Below are 20,238 nucleotides of genomic sequence, written 5' to 3'. Positions count from 1 at the left end.
ATGGCTCGGCCGCCACCTCTGGAAGAATTGCCCCGATGCTGCCACACACCCCCAATTCGATCCGTTGCACCTCAGGTGAGTAGAGAAGCTGGAAAACGTGGGACCAGATCTGTCACTTGGGCTCGTACAGTGCATGTTGTCATATGTCACTGGGTGTATGAAAACAAGTGAGAGCTAGCATGGTTGTGTAAGTTGTGTCTATGTTTCCTTGTAATCTGAACAGTGAGAATGAGTGTGCCTATGGGTTCACCTCTGTGGCCACCTGACATCAGAGGTGTGTGTGTGTGTGTGTGTGTGTGTGTGTGTGTGTGTGTCCTACTCTCAGAAAAAGGGTCTGTGCCTTTCTCAGAGCAGAAGGAAAGGAGTTATATTTCCCAGTTTGGGCTTGTTTGTGAAGGTGTTTTCTGGCCTGCATCCAGAAGTCCAGGGACTACAGCTTGCTAGAAGGTGTACATAGGGACAGAAGGGAAGAATTTCATGCAGTGTTGTAGTGACACCTGGCTGACCCTTCTCTTTCCATCCCAGATCCTAGCTGGGAGCCGGAAAGCTCCGCTCTGGCTTCGTGCTTACTTCCAGGGCCTGCTCTTCTCTCTGGGCTGCAGGATCCAGAGACACTGTGGCAAAGTGCTCTTCCTGGGACTGTTGGCCTTTGGGGCCCTGGCATTGGGTCTCCGTATGGCTGTTATTGAGACTGACCTGGAACAACTCTGGGTAGAAGGTGAGTGATGGACAATGAACAGAGTATGTTGAACCCAAAATAAGGAGCTAACCACCAAGCCCTAGCAAGCCTAACCAAGGGACTGGATGGAGCATCTCCTGACCAGAACCTGTGCACTTGGGCTGTCATACCCATAAATGTATACCTATAGATGGTAGCATCTGTGAATAGAACATTGAATATTTATCTTTGATTCTGTGCATTTGTTTAGCTTTTATTCCCAACCGTGTGTGTGTGTGTGTGTGTGTGTGTGTGTGTGTGTATGTGTGTGTGTGTTTGTGGTGGACCAGGCCTGATGGGCCTGGGCACTGTCCCTGAGTTTTTTTTGCACAAGGCTAGACCGTATCACTTGAGCCACAGCTCTACTTTGGTGTTTCTGGTGCTTGGGCTGCTTTTGAACCACAGCCCTTAGATCTCATCCTCCCAAGATTAGGATTATAGGCATTAGCCTCTGGGCCTATGTTATTTTCTATAGTACTAGCAGGATTTATAAAGACAGTTAAAACAAGACCCATCTTTTAAGTAGCATAGAAAGTAAAATATATACTATTAAAATACAGTATATGGGCTGGGAATGTGGTTTAGTGGTAGAGTGCTTGCCTAGCATGCATGAAGCCCTAGGTTTGATTCCTCAGTACTACATAAACAGAAAAAGTGAGAGGGCTGGGAAGGTGGCTCAGTGGTAGAGTGCTTGTTTTGCATGCATGAGGCCCTGGGTTCGATTCCTCAGCACCACATAAACAGAAAAGGCTGAAAGTGGCGCTGTGGCTCAAGTGGTAGAGCGCTAGCCTTGAGCTGAAGAGCTGAGGGACAGCGCCCAGACCCAGAGTTTAGGCTCCATGACCGGACCAAAAAAAAAAAAAGAAAAAGAAAAGCTGGAATGGGTGAGGGAAGGGATAGTGGGAGAACTGCAAAAGAGGCGATAACAATGCTCAACAAGAAATGTACTCAGGGCTGGGAAGGTGGCTCAGTGGTAGAGCGCTTGCCTTGCAGGCCCTGGGTTTGATTCCTCAGCACCACATAAGCAAAAAGAAAAAAGCTAGAAGTGGCGCTGTGGCTCAAGTGGTAGAGTGCTAGTGTTGAGCTGAAGAGCTGAGGGACAGTGCCCAGGCCCAGAGTTCAGGCCCCACAACCGGACCCAAAAAGAAAAAAAAAAAAAAGAAAGAAAGAAATGTACTCATGTTGGGAGTCAGTTGTTCATGCCTGTAATCCTAGCTACTCAGGAGGCTGAGTGCAATTCGAAGCTAGCCCGGGCAGGAAAGTCTGAGACTCTTACCTCCAATAAACCACTCAGAAAACTGGTAGTGGCACTGTGGCTCAAGTGGTAGAGTGCTCGCCTTGAGCTGAAGAGCTGAGAGATAACGGCCAGACCCAGAGTTCAAGCCCCACCACTAACAAAAAAGAAAAGAAAGAAAGAAATGTATGCATTACCTTACTCATGTAACTGTAACCCCTGTGTACAGAATCTTTACAACAAAATTAAATTTTTTAAAAAAAGGACTGTAAGTAGCACTGTGACTCAAATGATAGAGGACTCAGGGAAAGTGCCCAGGCCCTAAGTTCAAGCCCCAGGACTGGCTAAATAAATAAAGTATAATCAGAGCAGAATACGATTATGTTATGTAAGACAAGAAGAGCTGGGAAGGTGGCTCAATGGTAGACTGCTTGCCTTGCATGCATGAGGCCCTGGGTTTAATTCCTCAGCACCACATAAGGAACAAAAGCCAGAAGTGGGCTGTGGCTCAAGTGGTAGAGTGCTAGCCTTGAGCTGAAGAGCTGAGGAACAGCACCCAGGCCCAGATTTCAGGCCCCACGACTGACAAAAAAAGAAAGAAAGAAAAATAAAGAAAGAAGAAAAGAAAAGTCACCTTTTTTTTTAGTGCCAGTCCTGGGGTGTGAACTTGGTCCCTGAGCTCTTTTGCTCAAGGCTAGTGTTCTACCATTTGGACCACAGCTCCATTTCTGGCTTTTTTGTGATTAATTGGAGATGAGAGTCTTACGGGCTTTCCTTCCCTGGGCTTGCTTCAAATCATGATCCTCAGATCTCCGACTCCTGAGTAGCTAGGATTACAGGTATGAGCCACCGGTGCCTGGCTAAGGAAAAGCATTTCTGACTAGGAAAATTAGAAAAAGTTAGGACCCAAAGTTCCAGCTCTCAAGCAGGAAGTTCACTTAAGCCCAGGAATTCAAAGCTAGCCTTGGCCACACAGGAAAAACAAGATATAAAGAAGGGAGGGAAGGAATGTAAGAAAAGAAGAAAAAAGAAATAGAAAATATAGGGCTGGGAGGCTGCAAAAATAAATTAACTGAGCCAGACTCATGTCCCCACGCCTCTTGCAGCCAAGTAGAGCTCCAGACCACCTCCCCTACCCCACCCTCCACCTCTCCCCCACCCTGCCACAGAGTGCCAAGGCCAGAACAAATCCCCACTTCCTAATGGGAAGCACTAGGTAAAAAGTTTCTTCTTAATAATCTCACCATAGCCTCTCTCCTGAGGCTCGGTTTCATATGGTAGCTACTTAACAGGATCAAAACTCTTTTTTGTTCTTCCCCAAGAAATTTGTGGGTTCTCCCCCACTTTCCTCAATCTTGGCCCATACTCAAAGGCAAGACCCAGGTTAGAGTCTCACACCCTTGAATTATTTCAAATGCTGGCAAGTTTGGGGATCTAGAGCAGATGTTTCTTGGAGCCTGTCTGCCTGTTAGGCATCCACACCCCATCCCCACCCTACCCCCAGCCTTCTGCAGACTTCCAAGCATTCATACTCCAGGCCAGCCCTAGGGTCCCAAGCAGATGTTTTTCTCTGCCTGCCTGCCTGCCCCCAGCACCAAGACACACATGTACATACACGCACATATGCCCACCCATACCTACACCACTGCTTCCTGGGTGGTCCCAAATGACTTTTAAATTTCCTGCCACAACTCCATTCCTCCCTTCTCTTCCTCCTTCTTCTTTCCCCAGATCTTCCCCAGCCAGACACTGCTTGAACTTCTGTGTTTCTTCATTCCTGCCCCAGGCCTCCAGCACAGGAAGGAATAAAGCAATAGTCATTACCAACTTTTTGCTGCTTAGAGGAGGGTGTAGGATTCCTAGGATTTTTTTTGGTGGGGGGGAGGTCAGTTGTGGGGCTTGAACACTGGGCCTGAGCACTGTCACTGAGCTCTTCAACTCAAGGCAAGCATTCTACCACTTGAGCCACAGTGCCACTCCCAGTTTTTTAGTGGTTAATTGTAGATAAGCATCTCATGGACTTTCCTACCTGGGCTGGCTTTGAACTGCAGTCCTCAGATCTCAGTCTTCTGAGTAGTTAGGATTACAGGCGTGAGCTACCAACGCCCAGCTACCTTGAGACTTATCTCCAATTAACCACCAGAAAACCAGAAGTGGCTCTGTGGCTCAAGTGGTAGAGCACTAGCCTTGAGCAAAAAGCACAGGAACAGTGTGTAGGCCCTGAGTTCAAGCCCCAGGAGGAAAGGAAAAAGGAGACAAGGAGACAGATATATATGTAACAGATATATATGTAACAGGAAGTCTTAACCATAGAGAAATTCTGGGGTGGAAGTTCAGCAGCCTGAGGACATCAGCAAGGACCAGGTTCTCTTTCTCCTCTTTCATTTTCAGCATGTTGGAACTTGTGTCCTCCGGCTTACTCCAAGAAAGCTGATGCAGTGGAAAGGAAGAAAAAAGTCATCTCTAATTTGCACCCCTTTTTTTTGTCAGTCATGGGGCCTGAACTCTGGGCCTGGGCGCTGTCCCTCAGCTCTTCAGCTCAAGGCTAGTGCTCTGCCACTTGAGCTACAATACCACTTCTGGTTTTGTGGTGGTTTATTGGAGATAAGAGTCACACGGAGGCCGGGCCGGGCGCTGGTGGCTCACGCCTGTAATCCTAGCTACTCAGGAGGCTGAGATCTGAGGATCGCGGTTCAAAGCCAGCCCGGGCAGGAGAGACCGTGAGACTCCTATCTCCAATAAACCACCAGAAAACCGGAAGTGGCGCTGTAGCTCAAGTGGTAGAGCGCTCGCCTTGAGCTGAAGAGCTGAGGGACAGCGCCCAGGCCCAGAGTTCAAGCCCCACGACTGACAAAAAAAAAAGAGTCACATGGAGGTCCAGCCCTAGCTGGCTTTGAACCTCGATCATCAGATCTCAGCCTCCTGAGTAGCTAGCATTATAGGCATGAGCCACCAGCACAGCCTTGCACCCCTTTTTAAAGTAAGAAAAGAGCTAGATGCCAGTGGCTCAATCCTGTAATTCTAACTAACCAAAATTATAAGGATAACACTTTGAAGTTATGTTGGGGGAGGTAAGTGGGGAAGGGGAGTCCAAAAGACTCCTATCTCCAATTACCCAACAAAAATTCTGCCTAGATATGTGACATAAACAATAGAGTGTCAGTCACAAGCAAGTGAGCCAATTAAGAGGGCAAGGTCCTGAGTTCTAACCCTGGTACCAGCACTAAATATTTAAATAGGGGCTGGGAAGGTGACTCAGTGGTAGAGTGCTTGTCTTGCATGCATGAGACCCTGGGCTCCATTCCTCAGCACCACATATGCAGAAAAAGCCAGAAGTGGTGCTGTGTCTCAAGTGGTAGAGTGCTAACCTTGAGCTGAAGAACTGAGGGACAGCGCCCAGGCCCAGAGTTCAGACCTTACAAGTGACCAAAATAAATAAATAAATAAGGCATCCATGGCTCATGGCTTACACCTATAAACCTAGCTACTCAGGAAGTCGAGATCTGAGAACTGCTGAGGATCACAAGCTTGATGGGGCCAGTCCAGCTGGACAAATCCAAGAGCCTTTTATCTCCACTTAACCAGCAAAAAGCTGGAACTGGAGTCATGGTTCAAGTGGTAGAGCACCAGTTGTGAGCAAAAAAGGCAACTGGCACAAGCAATAAATAAAGTAAGAAAAAAATAAGCAAAAACTCCCTCACTGAATTCTCATTTAGTCTCTGGCAAGAATATCCTCAGCATAAATCCTTCACTCGGCAAATGCAATGGAATTATGTGATTGGGTTCTTAGAATTTCATCATCAAATTTCAACCTCTGATGCTGGGGCAGAGCTTGACCATCTGGTCTCTGAGGGAATAGCCTGTAAAATAGTAGAAGAGGGAAGAGATTCATATTCTCTCTCTCTCTCTCTCTCTCTCTCTCTCTCTCTCTCTCTCATACTCCCATGCAGTGTGGGGATAACAAGTTTGTTTTTTTCAGTTTCTGAGGATCTAACTCAGGGCTTATGGCAAGCATTATACCACTGGGCTACATCCCCCTGCACTCCCCATTGGTTTCTTCCAGATTTGATCAAATCTCCAGGATCAAATATATTTTATATCTAGTATGTATTTCAGGCTCCCTATAATTTAACTCAGTTACTTCTTCAGCATTCAGTCTGATTCTTCCTGACTCATTCTTAGTATCAAAACTCCAAGCCATTGATAGTACCCTGTTGCTCTGAGCCTGGACACCTTTTCCTGACTTATTCCTTGGGCCAGTTCATTTGTGTGCTAGGTGGTGAAAAAGTCAGATCATCTCATTCCTCAGCTCAAAACTTACCATAATTCTTTTCTTTTGTGTGTGTGTGTGTGTGTATGTGTGTGTACACTGGTCTTTAGGGTTTGAACTTAAAGGCCCAGGTGCTGTCCTTGAGTTTTTTTGCTCAAGGCTGATGCTCTGCCACTTGAGCCACAGCTCCAGCTTTTTTGGTGGAAATGACAGTCTCATGGACTTTTCTGCCTGAGCTGGCTTCTAACCATCATCATCAGATCTCAGCCTAGCTAGGATTACAGGCATGAGCCACTGGTGCTCTCCTACTTAATTCTCAGTTCACTCAGAAAAGAAAACCTAAGTCCCTACAGTAGCTGGTAGGCCCTCATAGGTTAAATTTTTGGGCTAGAGATTAGGGGTATTGAAGGCTTAAATAAGATTAATTAGACTTTGCCAGAGAACCACCCAGACATCCTGGTACAGAGAACAAAGAAAGGTTTATTGCCAGGAAAGAGGGGCCGGCAAGGCCCCTTCTCACAAGGGAGAAGTGAGAAGAAGCACCAGCTTTTGTCTGAGGTGACCTGTATAACCTAGGATGTTTAGGAAGAACTAGAAGGGGCTAGGAGGTGGAGACCCTGGTGTGGACATGTGGGCCAGGGGCTTCATCATGGTGGACTAGGATTTATGGCTGCTGTCCAAATAGTAGATAAGGGGTTCTGCAGCTGCCCAGACCTGAAGGTCACTCTAAGGGGCTCTTGCTGCCTTATATGGTGGTAGCTGCCCCAGAGAAGTGCCATCCCAAGGTAAAGGGGGCTGGAAGTTGATTATTTACTGCTTTTACTATATGGACCTAGCCTTGCCTAGGAAGGGAGCATGCTAAGCTGTGGAGAAGGGAAGGAGTGGACTAAGCTATGGGAAGAGACTCATTTCGCTAACAGGTATAAATATGGCAATATTGGTTTTTACAAAGTCGTATACCAAATTTCTCTCCTGTAAGAAATGAGAGGCAAAGCCAGGCACTGGTGCTCATGCCTGTAATCCTTGCTACTCAACAGGCTGAGATCTGGGGATCGTGATTCAAAGCCAGCCTAGGCAGGAAAGTCCCTGAGACTCTTATCTCCAATTAACTACCAGAAAACCAGAAGTGGCACTGTGGCTCAAGTGGTAGAGCACTTGCCTTGAGCTGAAGAGTGCAGGGACAGCGCCCAGGCTGAGTTCAAACCCATGACCAACCAAAGAAAGAAAGAAAGAAACGAGAGGTGAGCAAGAGTGACTAATACGAGCTCAAGGTTTTATTAGTGGACAGACCTGCCAGGCTGCTCATAGCAGGAATGGAGGCAACAACCATGGACAAGTGTAGGCTGAATTTAAGCAAATTTTAAGGGGCAGTCACATGGGTTACATTACGTAGACAATGGTAATTCGGGGGGTAGGGTCAGTTCCAAGAAGAGATGTTATAAAGGTGTTACATGGACTACAGGAATTGGAGGAGAGTCACATTCTGAGAAAGAGTGTAGTGAGACTGTTGCAACTGGGGTAGGAATTTGTATGTCACACCAGGAAAACAATACAACATCAGGGAAATAGAAACTTAACAGATTTTTGTAAACAGGTAGGGACACAGGGCCTTCATCACCAAGTTGACTCTGAGACCTTAGATCTCCCATTGTAAGCCAACAATGAGTGCTATTGATTTTTAAATTTTGGTTGGATGCAGTGGCCTATGACTGTAACAACAGATACCTAGAAAGCAGAGATTGGGAGGATCACAGTTGGAGGCCAACCTGGGGAAAAAGTTATCAAATCATCTCAACAAATAAGCTTGGTAGGGTGGTATACACCAATAATTCCAGCTACCTGGAAGGCAGAGGTAGGAGGATTGAGATCCAAAGGCAGCTCAAGCAAAAAGCAGGATTCTGTTATTAAAATAGCCTAAAGCAAAAAGGGCTGGGGGGGGGCAGGGGAGGGGGGATGTAGCTCAAGTGAAAGAGCACCTGCTCAGCAAATGAAAGGCCCTGAGTTCAAACTCCAGTTCAACTGAAAATCATTCATTTTAAAATTTTTGCTAATTTGGTAGATAATAACTCATTGCTGCTTTTAATGTGTGGTTATAGAATTAGTTACAAGGTAGACTTTTTTCCCATGTTGGTTAACCAGTTATAGTTTTCTTTTAGTGTCTGTGTCTGTCTGTCTCTGTCTCTCTCTCTCTCTTTCGCTCGCTCGCTCGCTCGCTTGCTCTCAAGTACTGGGGTTTGAACTTGGTTTGTATTTATTAGGCAAACATATGTATTTTCCCTTTCATAAAGGTAAAAAAAAATTAACAAATGTGTTGATTTGGTTTTGGTTTTGGTTTTGCCAGTCCTACTGCTTAAGCTCAGGGCCTGGGCACTGTCCCTGAACCTCTTTGTGCTCAAGGCTAGCACTCTATCACATGAGCCACAGTGCCACTTTTGGCTTTTTCTGAATAGTTTATTGGAGATAAGAGTCTCACAGCCAGGCATTGGTAGCTCACACATGTAATCCTAGCTACTCAAGAGGCTAACATCTAAGGATCGGCGGTTCAAAGCCAGCCTGATCAGGAAAGTCCATGAGACTCTAATTTCCAATAAACCACCAGAAAAACCGGAAGTGACACTGTGGCTCAAGTGGTAGAGTGCTAGCCTTGAGCTGAAGAGCTGAGGGACAGTGCCCAGGCCCAGTATCCAAGCCCCATAACCAACAAAAAAAAGTCTTACAGACTCTATAGGCATGAGCTACCAGTTCATGCAAATGCATTGATTTTGATGTTCCTCTTTCCTTGTTCTTTTTCTCCCTATTCGCCCAATATTGGTGCGCACGCACGCACACGCGCGCACACACACACACACACACACACAATTTTGCTCCCAAGCCCAGCCAACCTGTTTCATGCTTAAATTCTAGACACACAAGAACTGAGTAACTGTCAGGTGCTGGTGGCTCACACCTGTAATCCTAGCTACTCAGGAGGCTAAGATCTGAGGATAGCCATTCAAAGCCAGCCTGGGTAGGAAAGTCCATGAGACTCTTTTTTTTTTTTTTTTTTGGTTAGTCATGGGCCTTAAATTCAGGGCCTGAACACTGTCCCTCAACTCTTCAGCTCAAGGCTAGCACTCTACCACGTGAGCCACAGCGCCACTTCCGGTTTTCTAGTGGTTTATTGGAGATAGAGTCTCACGGACTTTCCTGCCCCGGCTGGCTTTGAACCGCAATCCTCAGATCTCAGCCTCCTGAGTAGCTAGGGTTACAAGCGTGAGCCACCTGTGCCCAGCTCCATGAAACTTTTATCTCCAATTAACCAACAGAAAACCAAAGTGGCGCTGTAGCTCAAGTGGTGAGCTGAAGAGCTCAGGGACAGCGCCCAGGCCCAGAGTTCAAGCCCCATGGCTGACCAAAAACAAAAAACAACTGAGCAACTAACACTTTTCCACTTCCTTAGCAGAGCTCCAGATTCTGAAAAGAGGGGCAAGAGCTTAGGAGTGCACCTGAGCCATGGCAACGCTCGCAGAGAGGGAGTGCACCTGAGCCATGGCAGGGAGCAGGCAGTACCTCTTCTCACTCAGCAGCACTTCTTGTCCGAGGAGCCCTCCATACTAGGATCCCACCTACCACCAGGATTTTGATCCCCCCATGGGCCCTTTCCCCCAGCTTTCTCTCTCCTCTGGCAGTGGGCAGCCGGGTAAGCCAGGAGCTGCATTACACCAAGGAGAAGCTGGGGGAGGAGGCTGCGTACACCTCCCAGATGTTGATTCAGACTGCACGCCAGGAGGGAGAGAACATCCTCACGCCTGAAGCACTTGGCCTCCACCTCCAGGCAGCCCTCACTGCCAGTAAAGTGCAAGTGTCACTCTACGGAAAGTGAGTCTGGCTGAGTCCCTGAGTGGCTGAGAGTGAAGCCTGCTGCGGGAGTCATGGAGTGGAATCTCCACTTCTGTTCAGATCATCTGTACCCATTTCAGGTCCTGGGATCTGAACAAAATCTGCTACAAATCTGGAGTTCCCCTTATTGAAAATGGAATGATTGAGCGGGTGAGTATCCTGAGCTGTCTGAGGAGGAGGGGGAGGTGGGGCTGGCAAGGTGAGCAGGACCTCACCTGCAGAGACTCCTCAGGGGGTGGGACTGTGACTGAGAGGAGGATTACAGAGCATCCTACTACTGAGTCCCTGGGGAAAAGGAGCCCAGAGACAAGACTGATGTTTCTGGGGTGTCCGGTGTCCTTGGCAGATGATTGAGAAGCTGTTTCCCTGTGTGATCCTCACCCCACTTGACTGCTTCTGGGAGGGAGCCAAACTCCAAGGAGGCTCCGCCTACTTGCCGTGAGTGCTGCCATAGCTGCTCTTGCTTTATCTGCTGCCAGGTACTTCCCCCACAGAAGGGATGGTGGGAGTGAAGATGCTGAAAAGTGTTGACTAATGAACAAAATGGGGGAAAAAAAAAAAAGCGTTGTCTTACCTCCCAGGCCAGAGTCAGTCAAAGCCCGAGCTACCCAAAGTGTCACCTCTCCCTTCTTACCTCTGGAGGAGAGGAAAACCTGTCTCATTTAGACAAAAGAGAATAGATCGATCTCAGCAAAGGACAAAAAGATCCCCAAAGAGAGACCTACCTGAGAAGAATTAGCTAGGTATTAGCTAAACTAGTACCTAGACTAGAAAGAAAACCTATTAGATGTAGGTGCCTATCTGGTAATATATTAAAACCAAGAGTGAACACGATGAAAGTCCGTTACCAAGGACGCACAGCTTGGTACAGACAGTGGGGCTTTTCTGGGTTTTTCTGCGCGTTAAGTTCATTTGTCCTGGCTTCTGTCTCAGGCCCTACTATCCATCCACAGCTCACTGCTGCGACCTGGTGGGCTGGTACAGCATGGCAGCTCTGAGAAGCTGAATCTTATACACAAGAGGGTGGTGCAGTATTTGTTCCAGAGCAGCTATTTGAAGGGCAAATAATGTCTTTGATCCTCCTAACCATGGGCCTTCTCCCAGGGGCCGGCCTGACATCCAGTGGACCAATCTGGATCCAGAACAGCTGCTAGAGGAGCTAGGCCCCTTTGCCTCCCTCGAGGGCTTCCGGGAACTGCTGGACAAGGCACAGGTGGGCCAGGCCTATGTGGGGCGGCCCTGTCTGGATCCTACTGATCCCCACTGCCCACCTAGTGCCCCCAACCATCTCAGCAGACAGGTGAGTTCCAACCAGGTCTGTTAGAGACAGGCTGTTTCTCTTCTTTCTCCTCCTCATCCTCCTCACTTGTTTCTCTATTCTAAGAGAGCATTCATTGCTCGGCCCATCATTTCCTGGACATGGCCACCCACTCATTTCTCCTAAAGAACCCTCAAGTGGCATATGGATCTCTTCCGTTACCAAGCCTAAAGCTAGACTTTATCGAAATAGACTCTTCAGGGAAACAAAACAGCTAACTGTGAGTCAGGCAATGATGGCTCACGCCTGTAATCCTAGCTACTCAGGTGGCTGAAATCTGAGGATCACAATTCAAACCAACCCAGAAGTTTTATCTTCAATAAACTACTCAGAAAAGGCCAGAAGTGGCACTGTGGATCAAGTGGTAGAGTGCTAGCTTTAAGCACAAAGAGGCTCTGGGACAGCACCCAGGCCCTAGGACTGACGCACAGGCCTGCGCATGCTCATGCACACACAAAGGTAACCATGAATACATTAATATCACATCTAGTATCCCACATATCTACATGGCCCTGTGTGAGGTACATTTTCCCATCCCCACTATAGTTAGGCTAGTTCCTCCCAGGCCCTGCTCCCTTTGTGGCTTTCTGCCTGAAGCACACTCCCTGTTCACTCTACAGAGTAGTCAGAGGCTCAAAAGAATAAGCATCTCTACTTAAGGCCTACTGACCTCTAGAGGCATGAGCCCACAGACACCTGTTTTCCACAGCCAGAGTCTTGAGTATGAAACCTCTTTCCTGTCTGCCTCCAGGCTCCCAATGTGGCTCAGGAGCTGAATGGGGGCTGCCATGGCTTCTCCCACAAATTCATGCACTGGCAGGAGGAGTTGCTGTTGGGAGGCATGGCCAGAGACCTCCAAGGACAGCTGCTGAGGTAGGGCCTCCCCTGAGAGTAGGCAAGGAGACTCCACATGTGGGAATCCGCACCCTAATGCCAAACAGCTCTGGCAAAAGGTCCTGCAAACCCATGGGGATTTGGGCCAGCTCTGACTCTTTATTATCCTGCAACTCCCCTCCCCACACTTCCCCCAGGGCAGAGGCCCTGCAGACCACCTTCTTGCTGATGAGTCCCCGCCAGCTGTATGAGCACTTCCGTGGTGACTATCAGACGCATGACATCGGCTGGAGCGAGGACCAGGCCAGCACTGTGCTGCAGGCCTGGCAGCGGCGCTTCGTACAGGTCAGTAAATGTGGACAAAGGCAAGGAAGAGTGCCCAAGGCCCCTCCCTCCACCTGCCCATCAGATCTACTCTGTCTCTCCAGCTGGCCCAGGAAGCCCTTCCTGAGAATGCTTCCCAACAGATCCATGCCTTCTCCTCTGCCACCCTGGATGACATCCTACACACGTTCTCTGAAGTCAGTGCTGCCCGGGTGGTAGGAGGCTATCTGCTCATGGTGGGTCCTGCACCTGGCACCTTGTCCCACCTCTACCCTGGACCCACCCTGAAAGCCCCAATCTAACCCTGTGCCCTTCTCTGCCTGCAGCTGGCCTATGCCTGTGTGACAATGCTACGGTGGGACTGTGCTCAGTCCCAGGGTGCGGTGGGCCTGGCTGGGGTGTTGCTGGTGGCCCTGGCAGTGGCTTCAGGCCTTGGGCTCTGTGCCCTGCTTGGCATCACCTTCAATGCTGCCACTACTCAGGTAAACCAGGACTTCAAGGCAGACTTTGGGAACTATCACCAGACTACACAGCTCCTCCAGCCTGACATCCCTCTACCTTTCAGGTACTACCCTTCTTGGCTCTGGGCATTGGAGTAGATGACATATTCCTGCTGGCTCATGCATTCACAGAGGCTCCACCTGGCACCCCTCTCCAGGTAAGGCCCCATCTTCCAGCCCAGCTTATCTGAAATAGTTTAACCTGGTGGTTAAGACCATCTTGGGAGCCAGGTGCTAGTGGCTTACATCTGTAATCCTAGCTACTTAGGAGGCTGAGATCTGAGGACTGAAGTTTGAAGCCAACCCAAAAGGAAAATCTTTAAGACTCTTATCTTCAATTAACTATCAAAAAGCCAAAAGTGGGGATATGGCTCCAGTGGTAGAGCACCAGCACTGAGTGAAAAAGCTAAGGGACAATGGCCACACTCTGAATTCAAGCCCCAGTACTGGCACAAAAACCCACAAAACTTGTTTTAAGTGAACTTGGGCTTAATGGTTCACTAACCTTGTGCTTCAGTATCCTCATGTATAAATGGAGATAATGATCATGCTTGTGCCCTAAGAGTTGCTGTGAGGGTCAATGAGATAACTCAAGGTAAGTGCTCAGCACAGCCCATGACATACTCAATGCACTCATTAAATGTTAGCTGCTGTGGTACTGTTGTCCCACCTCTGCCATCCCAACTTCCTGAGCCTCCACTTTCACTCTACTGTGAAGACCCACCATCTTCCTCCCCAGTGACCCAAGGGCATGTCCCTGCTCTGTCCTGGCAGGAGCGCATGGGCGAGTGCCTGCAGCGCACCGGCACCAGTGTTGCACTCACATCCATCAACAACATGGTCGCCTTTTTCATGGCTGCCCTGGTTCCCATCCCTGCCCTGCGGGCCTTCTCCCTGCAGGTGAGGCCTCATGAACAGACAGGTGGGCTGGGGTGGGCATGGAGCTAGAGGAACGCTTCATCTTGTGCTCCCATCTACTTCCCAGGCAGCCATAGTGGTTGGCTGTAGCTTTGTAGCTGTGATGCTTGTCTTCCCAGCGGTCCTCAGCCTGGATCTGCGCCGACGCCACTGCCAGCGCCTTGATGTGCTCTGCTGCTTCTCTAGGTACTGCCCCCACATCCCACCCCTTTCTCTCCTCAACCCCACCATGGCATGTCCCCTGGCCAGCATTTCAAAGCACAGACCTGTCATCCACTCCCTCTGTTTCTTCCAGTCCCTGCTCTGCTCGAATGATTCAGATTCTCCCCCAGGATCTGGGGGAGAGGACAGTACCAGTGGGCATCGCCCACCTGACAACCACAGTGCAAGCATTTACACACTGTGAAGCCAGCAGCCAGCATGTGGTCACCATTCTGCCTCCTCAAGACCACCTGGTGCCCCCACCTTCTGACCCACTGAGCTCTGAGCTTTTCAGCCCTGGGGGGTCTACACGGGACCTTCTGGGCCAAGAGGAGGGGACAAGGCAGAAGGCAGCCTGCAAGTCCCTACCCTGTGCCCGCTGGAATCTTGCCCATTTTGCCCGCTATCAGTTTGCTCCCTTGCTGCTCCAGTCACAAGCCAAGGTAAGTGTGGATGAAGCAGAACAGAAGCTCAATACCCATGGGCCTCAAGAAGGGCAACAGGCCCAGCCTACTCCCTGAAGGCCGGAGGGCAGCCCTGTGCCTCTGGCTTAGTGGCCATTTCTCACAGGCTATGGTGCTGGTGTTCTTTGGGGCTCTTCTGGGCCTGAGCCTCTACGGAACCACCTTGGTGCAGGACGGGCTGTCCCTGACAGATGTGGTACCTCGAGGCACCAAGGAACATGCCTTCCTGAGTGCCCAGCTCAGGTACTTCTCCCTGTATGAGGTGGCCCTGGTGACCCAGGGTGGCTTTGACTACGCCCACTCCCAACGTGCCCTCTTTGATCTGCACCAGCGCTTCAGTTCCCTCAAGGCTGTGCTGCCCCCTCCTGCCACCCAGGCACCCCGGACCTGGCTGCACTATTACCGCAACTGGCTGCAGGGTGAGAGGCCAGGAGGTAGGGAGGGGAGGGCTGCTGCAGGGAGAAGTCTCACAGAACCACAGGCCAACTGTGGCCTACTCTATGTTCCCCCCAGGAATCCAGGCTGCATTTGACCAGGACTGGGCTGCTGGGCGTATTACCCGTCATTCCTACCGCAATGGTTCAGAGGATGGGGCACTGGCCTACAAGCTGCTCATCCAGACTGGAAATGCCCAGGAGCCGCTGGATTTTAGCCAGGTTTGGAGAGGATTAGAACATTCCGAGGGTGCACAGAGGCTCTAGACTTCATGGTCCAAACCTTTAGCCGTCTTTGCCTCTGCAGCTGACCACAAGAAGGCTGGTAGATGAAGAGGGACTGATTCCACCAGAGTTCTTCTATGTGGGGCTGACAGTGTGGGTGAGCAGTGACCCCCTGGGTCTGGCAGCTTCCCAAGCCAACTTCTATCCCCCACCTCCAGAATGGCTACACGACAAATATGACACCACTGGGGAGAATCTTCACAGTGAGTCCTGTGGGTGGAGCTCAACCTAGAACCTCAGCCTTAGCCCCTAACAGGCCCTGCCCACTCTTCCCCTGCTCACTGTCCCCTTCCTTCTTCCCACTCTCTCCTTCCCTTCACAGTCCCAGCAGCCCAACCCCTGGAGTTTGCCCAGTTCCCCTTCCTGCTGCATGGCCTCCAGAAGACTGCAGACTTTGTGGAGGCCATTGAGGGGGCCCGGGCAGCATGTGCCGAGGCAGGCCAGGCAGGGGTGCATGCCTACCCCAGTGGCTCCCCCTTCCTCTTCTGGGAGCAGTATCTGGGCCTGCGACGCTGCTTCCTGCTGGCTGTCTGTGTCCTGCTGGTGTGTACCTTCCTGGTCTGCGCCTTGTTGCTGCTCAACCCATGGATGGCTGGCCTCATAGTGAGTACCTGCAGGAATGAGGTTGCAGAGACCCGGTATGCCCCCTCAACCCTACCCTATCTAGTCCAGCCCCCCTGCTGACAGGAGCCATGGGTGAGCCCTGCCCTCCTCAGGTGCTGGTCCTGGCGATGATGACTGTGGAGCTCTTTGGGATCATGGGTTTCCTGGGTATCAAGCTGAGTGCCATCCCCGTGGTGATCCTCGTGGCCTCTGTGGGCATTGGTGTCGAGTTCACAGTCCACGTGGCTCTGGTAAGCACAGGCCCAAGGGGAGGGATGGGACAGCTGAGTACTCAACAAATGTGGCCCAGGCATTTCTGTGTCCTAGAGATTATTTAACAGTTGCAAAGATGTTAAGGATATGACTCAGTATTCCTGTGCTTGCCTAGCCTGAGACAAGGCCTTGATTCCCAGCACTGGAAAAAAAAAAAAGAATTTTAGAGGTAGACGATAAATAAGTCAATAAGTAATCAGCCATTTCAGTAGACAAAAGAGACAAAGGCCTGTCTACAGTGGGTTAATGAGAGAATCGAAGGTTGGAAAATAGGAGCCAGTGAGTCTTTTTCTCTTTTTTGCTGATCCTGGGGCTTGAATTCAGGCCCTGAGCGTTTGTGCTCAAGGATAGTGTTCTACCACTTGAGCCATAGCTCCACTTCCAGCTCATTGTGATTAATTATGGACTTTCCTTCCCAGGCTGGCTTCAAACAGCAGGCCTTCTAGCTCAACCTTCTGAATAGCTAGGATTACAGGCACACATCTTCAAGTCTTCTTTTCTTTATTACAGTGTTAGAGGTCAAACTTAGGGCCTCATACATACTACCAAAAGCCCTGGACTCAATTCCTCAGTACCACATAAACAGAAAAAGCTGGAATTGGTGCTGTGGCTTAAGTGGTAGAGTGCTCTCCTTGAGCAAAAGAAGTTCAGGGACAGTGCTAAGGACCTGAGTTCAAGCCTCAGGACTGGCAAAAATAAATAAATAAAATGCCCTACCAATGTGCTACATTCTCATCTCCAGGGACCAATAATTCTCTAAGACAAGAGATCAAGAAAGGGGCTTGGAAGGTGGCTCAGTGGTAGAGCGCTTGCCTTGCATGCATGAGGTCCTGGGTTGTTACTCAGCACCACATAAGCAGAAAGAAAAAAAGCTGGAAGTGGCGCTGAGGTTCAAGTGGTAGAGCGCTAGCCTTGAGCTGAAGAGCTGAGGGACAGCGCTCAGGCCCAGAGTTCAGGCCCCACTACCGGACCCCCAAAAAAAAAAAAAGAGATCAAGAAAAGAGATAGTAGCAGCATGGCAGTGTGGGTACGGAGGAAGAATGCTACTATAGAATATAAAACTGAGGAGGGTACAGGCCTCTCCCAAAACAATGCATTCTCTGGCAGAGAAAGGGGCACACAGACCAGCTGCAGTCACCAGCATAAACCTGGCAAGGCCCAACAAACATCTCTTCATCTCTAATACCCAACCCTATAATAACAGAACAAGATATACTCCTTGAATAAAACAAAAGGAGCCAGGTACCTATAACTCTAGCTACTCAGGATTCTGAGATGCAGGACTGCTGTTCAAAGCCAGCACCCACAGGGAAGTCCATAAAACTCTTATCTCCAGGTAACCAGCAAATAGCCTAAGTGGAGCAGTGGCTCAAGAGGTAGAGCACTAGCCTTGATCAAAAAAACCTTAAAGACAGTGCCCATGGCCTGAATTCAAGCTCCAGGACGAGCACACACACACACAAAAAGATTGAGGTATGGCTCAGTGGTAGAGTACTTGCTTGACAAGACAAGGCCTTGAGCTTGATCCCAGCATGTAAATCAAAATCATAACAAAAACAGATTCAAAATTCTCTGCAATGCCAGCTGAGAAGTGACTAATACCTTGACGTCCACTTTTTTACACCAGGAGTTTGTACATTTCTTTTTTCTGTAAAGGACCAGATTGTAAATATTTCAACTTAGCAAGCCATACAGTTTCTATTATAATTCTGCCATTATACCACAAAAGCAATCATAGATGGCAATACCAGCAGTAGATTATAGCTTGCCTAGACTCTTCTGATGTTTTTTCTTTCTTTTTGGTCATGGGGCTTGAATTCTGAGTCTGAACACTATCCCTCAGTTCTTCAGCTCAAGGCTAGTACTTTACTACTTGAACCACTGCATCACTTCCGGTTTTCTGAGTAGTTTATTAGAGATAAGAGTCTCATGGATTTTCCTGCCCAAGCTGTCTTTGAACTGCCTGCGATCCTCAGATCTCAGCCGCCTGAGTAGCTAGGATTACAGGTGTCAGCCACTGGAGCCCAGCTTTCTGGACGTTTTTCTATATCACCACATAACACTATATGATGTCACCTAAGTGGATATCCCTCAGACAATTCTGTGAACTTGATTCACCTGGCCTTCCATGGGCCAAGCATAGCTTCCCTGGGGGAATATGGATGAGCTGGCTATGATTGGCAGAGAAGAAGCTCTCAGACCATTCTCTTCCTCCAGGGCTTCCTGACCACCCAGGGTAGCCGGGACCTTCGGGCTACCCGAGCACTAGAGCGCACGTTTGCCCCTGTGACCGATGGAGCTATCTCCACGTTGCTGGGTCTGCTCATGCTTGCTGGCTCCAACTTTGACTTCATTGTAAGGTATGGAGGGATGAGAGGAGGCAGTGGGCCTGCTCCGTTGGCCTCAGGGCCTGCCCAACCTGATGCCCCACAACCTCCCAGGTACTTCTTCCTGGTGCTAACAGTACTCACACTCTTGGGCCTCCTCCATGGACTCATGCTGCTGCCTGTGCTGCTTTCCATTCTGGGCCCCCCACCTGAGGTAAGCACACCCTCCTTTTGTTCCTACTGTCATGGATAGGATGGGGATAAGCAAAAGAAAGGGCAGAGCTGTTACTAAATGCCGTCAGTAGCCAACAGCCGGTCCTTCCTAACAGTTGCTACTAGCCACCTCCTTTTCCAAGATACCCTATATCGGCCCCTCAGCCTTCTGTGGAGCCTACCTTCGCCTTTTAGGACTCAGCAAGGTGCAGGGTTTGCCCAGGTATTGACATCTTGTTACCTGTGATCTCTCCTACCCTGCTAGAGGCCAACAAAGGTCTCAGCTTAGCCAGACACTGGTGGCTCATGCCTGTAATCCTAGCTACTCAGGAGGCTGAGATCTGTGAATTGCAGTTCAAAACCAGCCTGGGCAGCAAACTGTGAGACTCTTAGCTCCAATAAACCCCTAGAAAACCAGAAGTGGTGCTGTGGCTCAAGTGGTAGAGTGCTAACTTTGAGCTGAAGAGCTCAGGAACAGTGCCCAGGCCCAGAGTTCAAGCCCCATGACCAACCAAAAAAAAAAAAAAAACAAAAGAAGAAAGATCTCAGCTCACCAGTATTCATGGTACTCACCAGAGGGGAGGTGCTGAGAGATGTCGCAGCTCCAGTAATAACCCCCAGACTCACTAGGACCACTGTCTTCCCCCAGGTGGTACAGATGTACAAGGAGGGCCCAAGGGTCCTGGGCCTTGCAACTCCACAGGGAGGCAGACTTGGGTGGGGGGCATCCCCCACCCTACACCAGAACTTTGCCAGAGTGACTACCTCCATGACCGTGGCTCTTCACCCACCCCCTCTACCTGGTGCCTACATCCACCCAGCCTCTGATGAGCCCACATGGTCCCCAGCTGACAGTGGCTCTAGCAACTTCGGTTCTAGAGCCAACCACTGAGTGAAGAAACAGCCAGGGGCTGGGAAGGTGGCTCAGTGGAAGAGCGTTTGCCTTGCATGCATGAGGCCCTGAGTTCGATTCCTCAGCACCACGTAAGCAGAAAAAAAAGCCAAAGTGGTGCTGTGGCTCAAGTGGTAGAGTGCTAGCCTTGAGCTGAAGAGCTGAGGGACAGCGCCCAGGCCCAGAGTTCAGGCTCACGACCGGACCCAAAAAAAAACAACAAAAAAAAAACCAACAAAGGAACAGCCAAAGCAAGGAGACCCTGCTTGGACCACATGAAGTCACTGGAAAGCAATGGTGGAGCATAGAAGGCAAGATGGACCCCAGAGGGTCTGCTGCTGTTTGCATCCTCTCCCCTGTCTCAGACATCAGACCATCCTGATGACAGATAGCCGCACCTAGATTCAGAGCATCCTGGCACATGGGGGCCCCTGTGTGCCCATATCTGTCCAGGTGGGGATGGTAGTCAGCACTTCAGGTTGCAGTGCAACCCTGTTGTCCCCCCCCCCCTGCCTCACACTGTCACCACACAGCAGAGGGGTTTCGTAGCA

General features: G+C 49.7%; 1 protein-coding gene across 1 annotated transcript; it reads left to right on the top strand.

Moving 5' to 3' along the window:
- On the top strand, nt 1–19,687 carry Ptch2 (patched 2). Its single transcript, XM_013016818.1, has 22 exons — nt 1–75; nt 526–718; nt 9,891–10,080; nt 10,182–10,251; nt 10,448–10,539; nt 11,206–11,401; nt 12,171–12,292; nt 12,451–12,598; nt 12,682–12,813; nt 12,904–13,059; nt 13,143–13,235; nt 13,852–13,977; nt 14,063–14,181; nt 14,291–14,639; nt 14,767–15,079; nt 15,174–15,316; nt 15,402–15,582; nt 15,702–15,982; nt 16,096–16,233; nt 18,473–18,615; nt 18,697–18,796; nt 19,445–19,687. The coding sequence occupies exons 1-22, from the start codon at nt 1–3 to the stop codon at nt 19,685–19,687; spliced, it is 3,603 nt and encodes a 1,200-aa protein (XP_012872272.1).
- Nucleotides 19,688–20,238: the final 551 nt, after the last annotated feature.

This window comes from Dipodomys ordii, unplaced genomic scaffold (genome assembly GCF_000151885.1).
Source record: "Dipodomys ordii isolate 6190 unplaced genomic scaffold, Dord_2.0 Scaffold33, whole genome shotgun sequence".
NCBI lineage: Eukaryota > Metazoa > Chordata > Mammalia > Rodentia > Heteromyidae > Dipodomys > Dipodomys ordii.
Note: the sequence above shows the minus strand (reverse complement) of the source record. Positions and strands in the feature narration are given on the sequence as shown.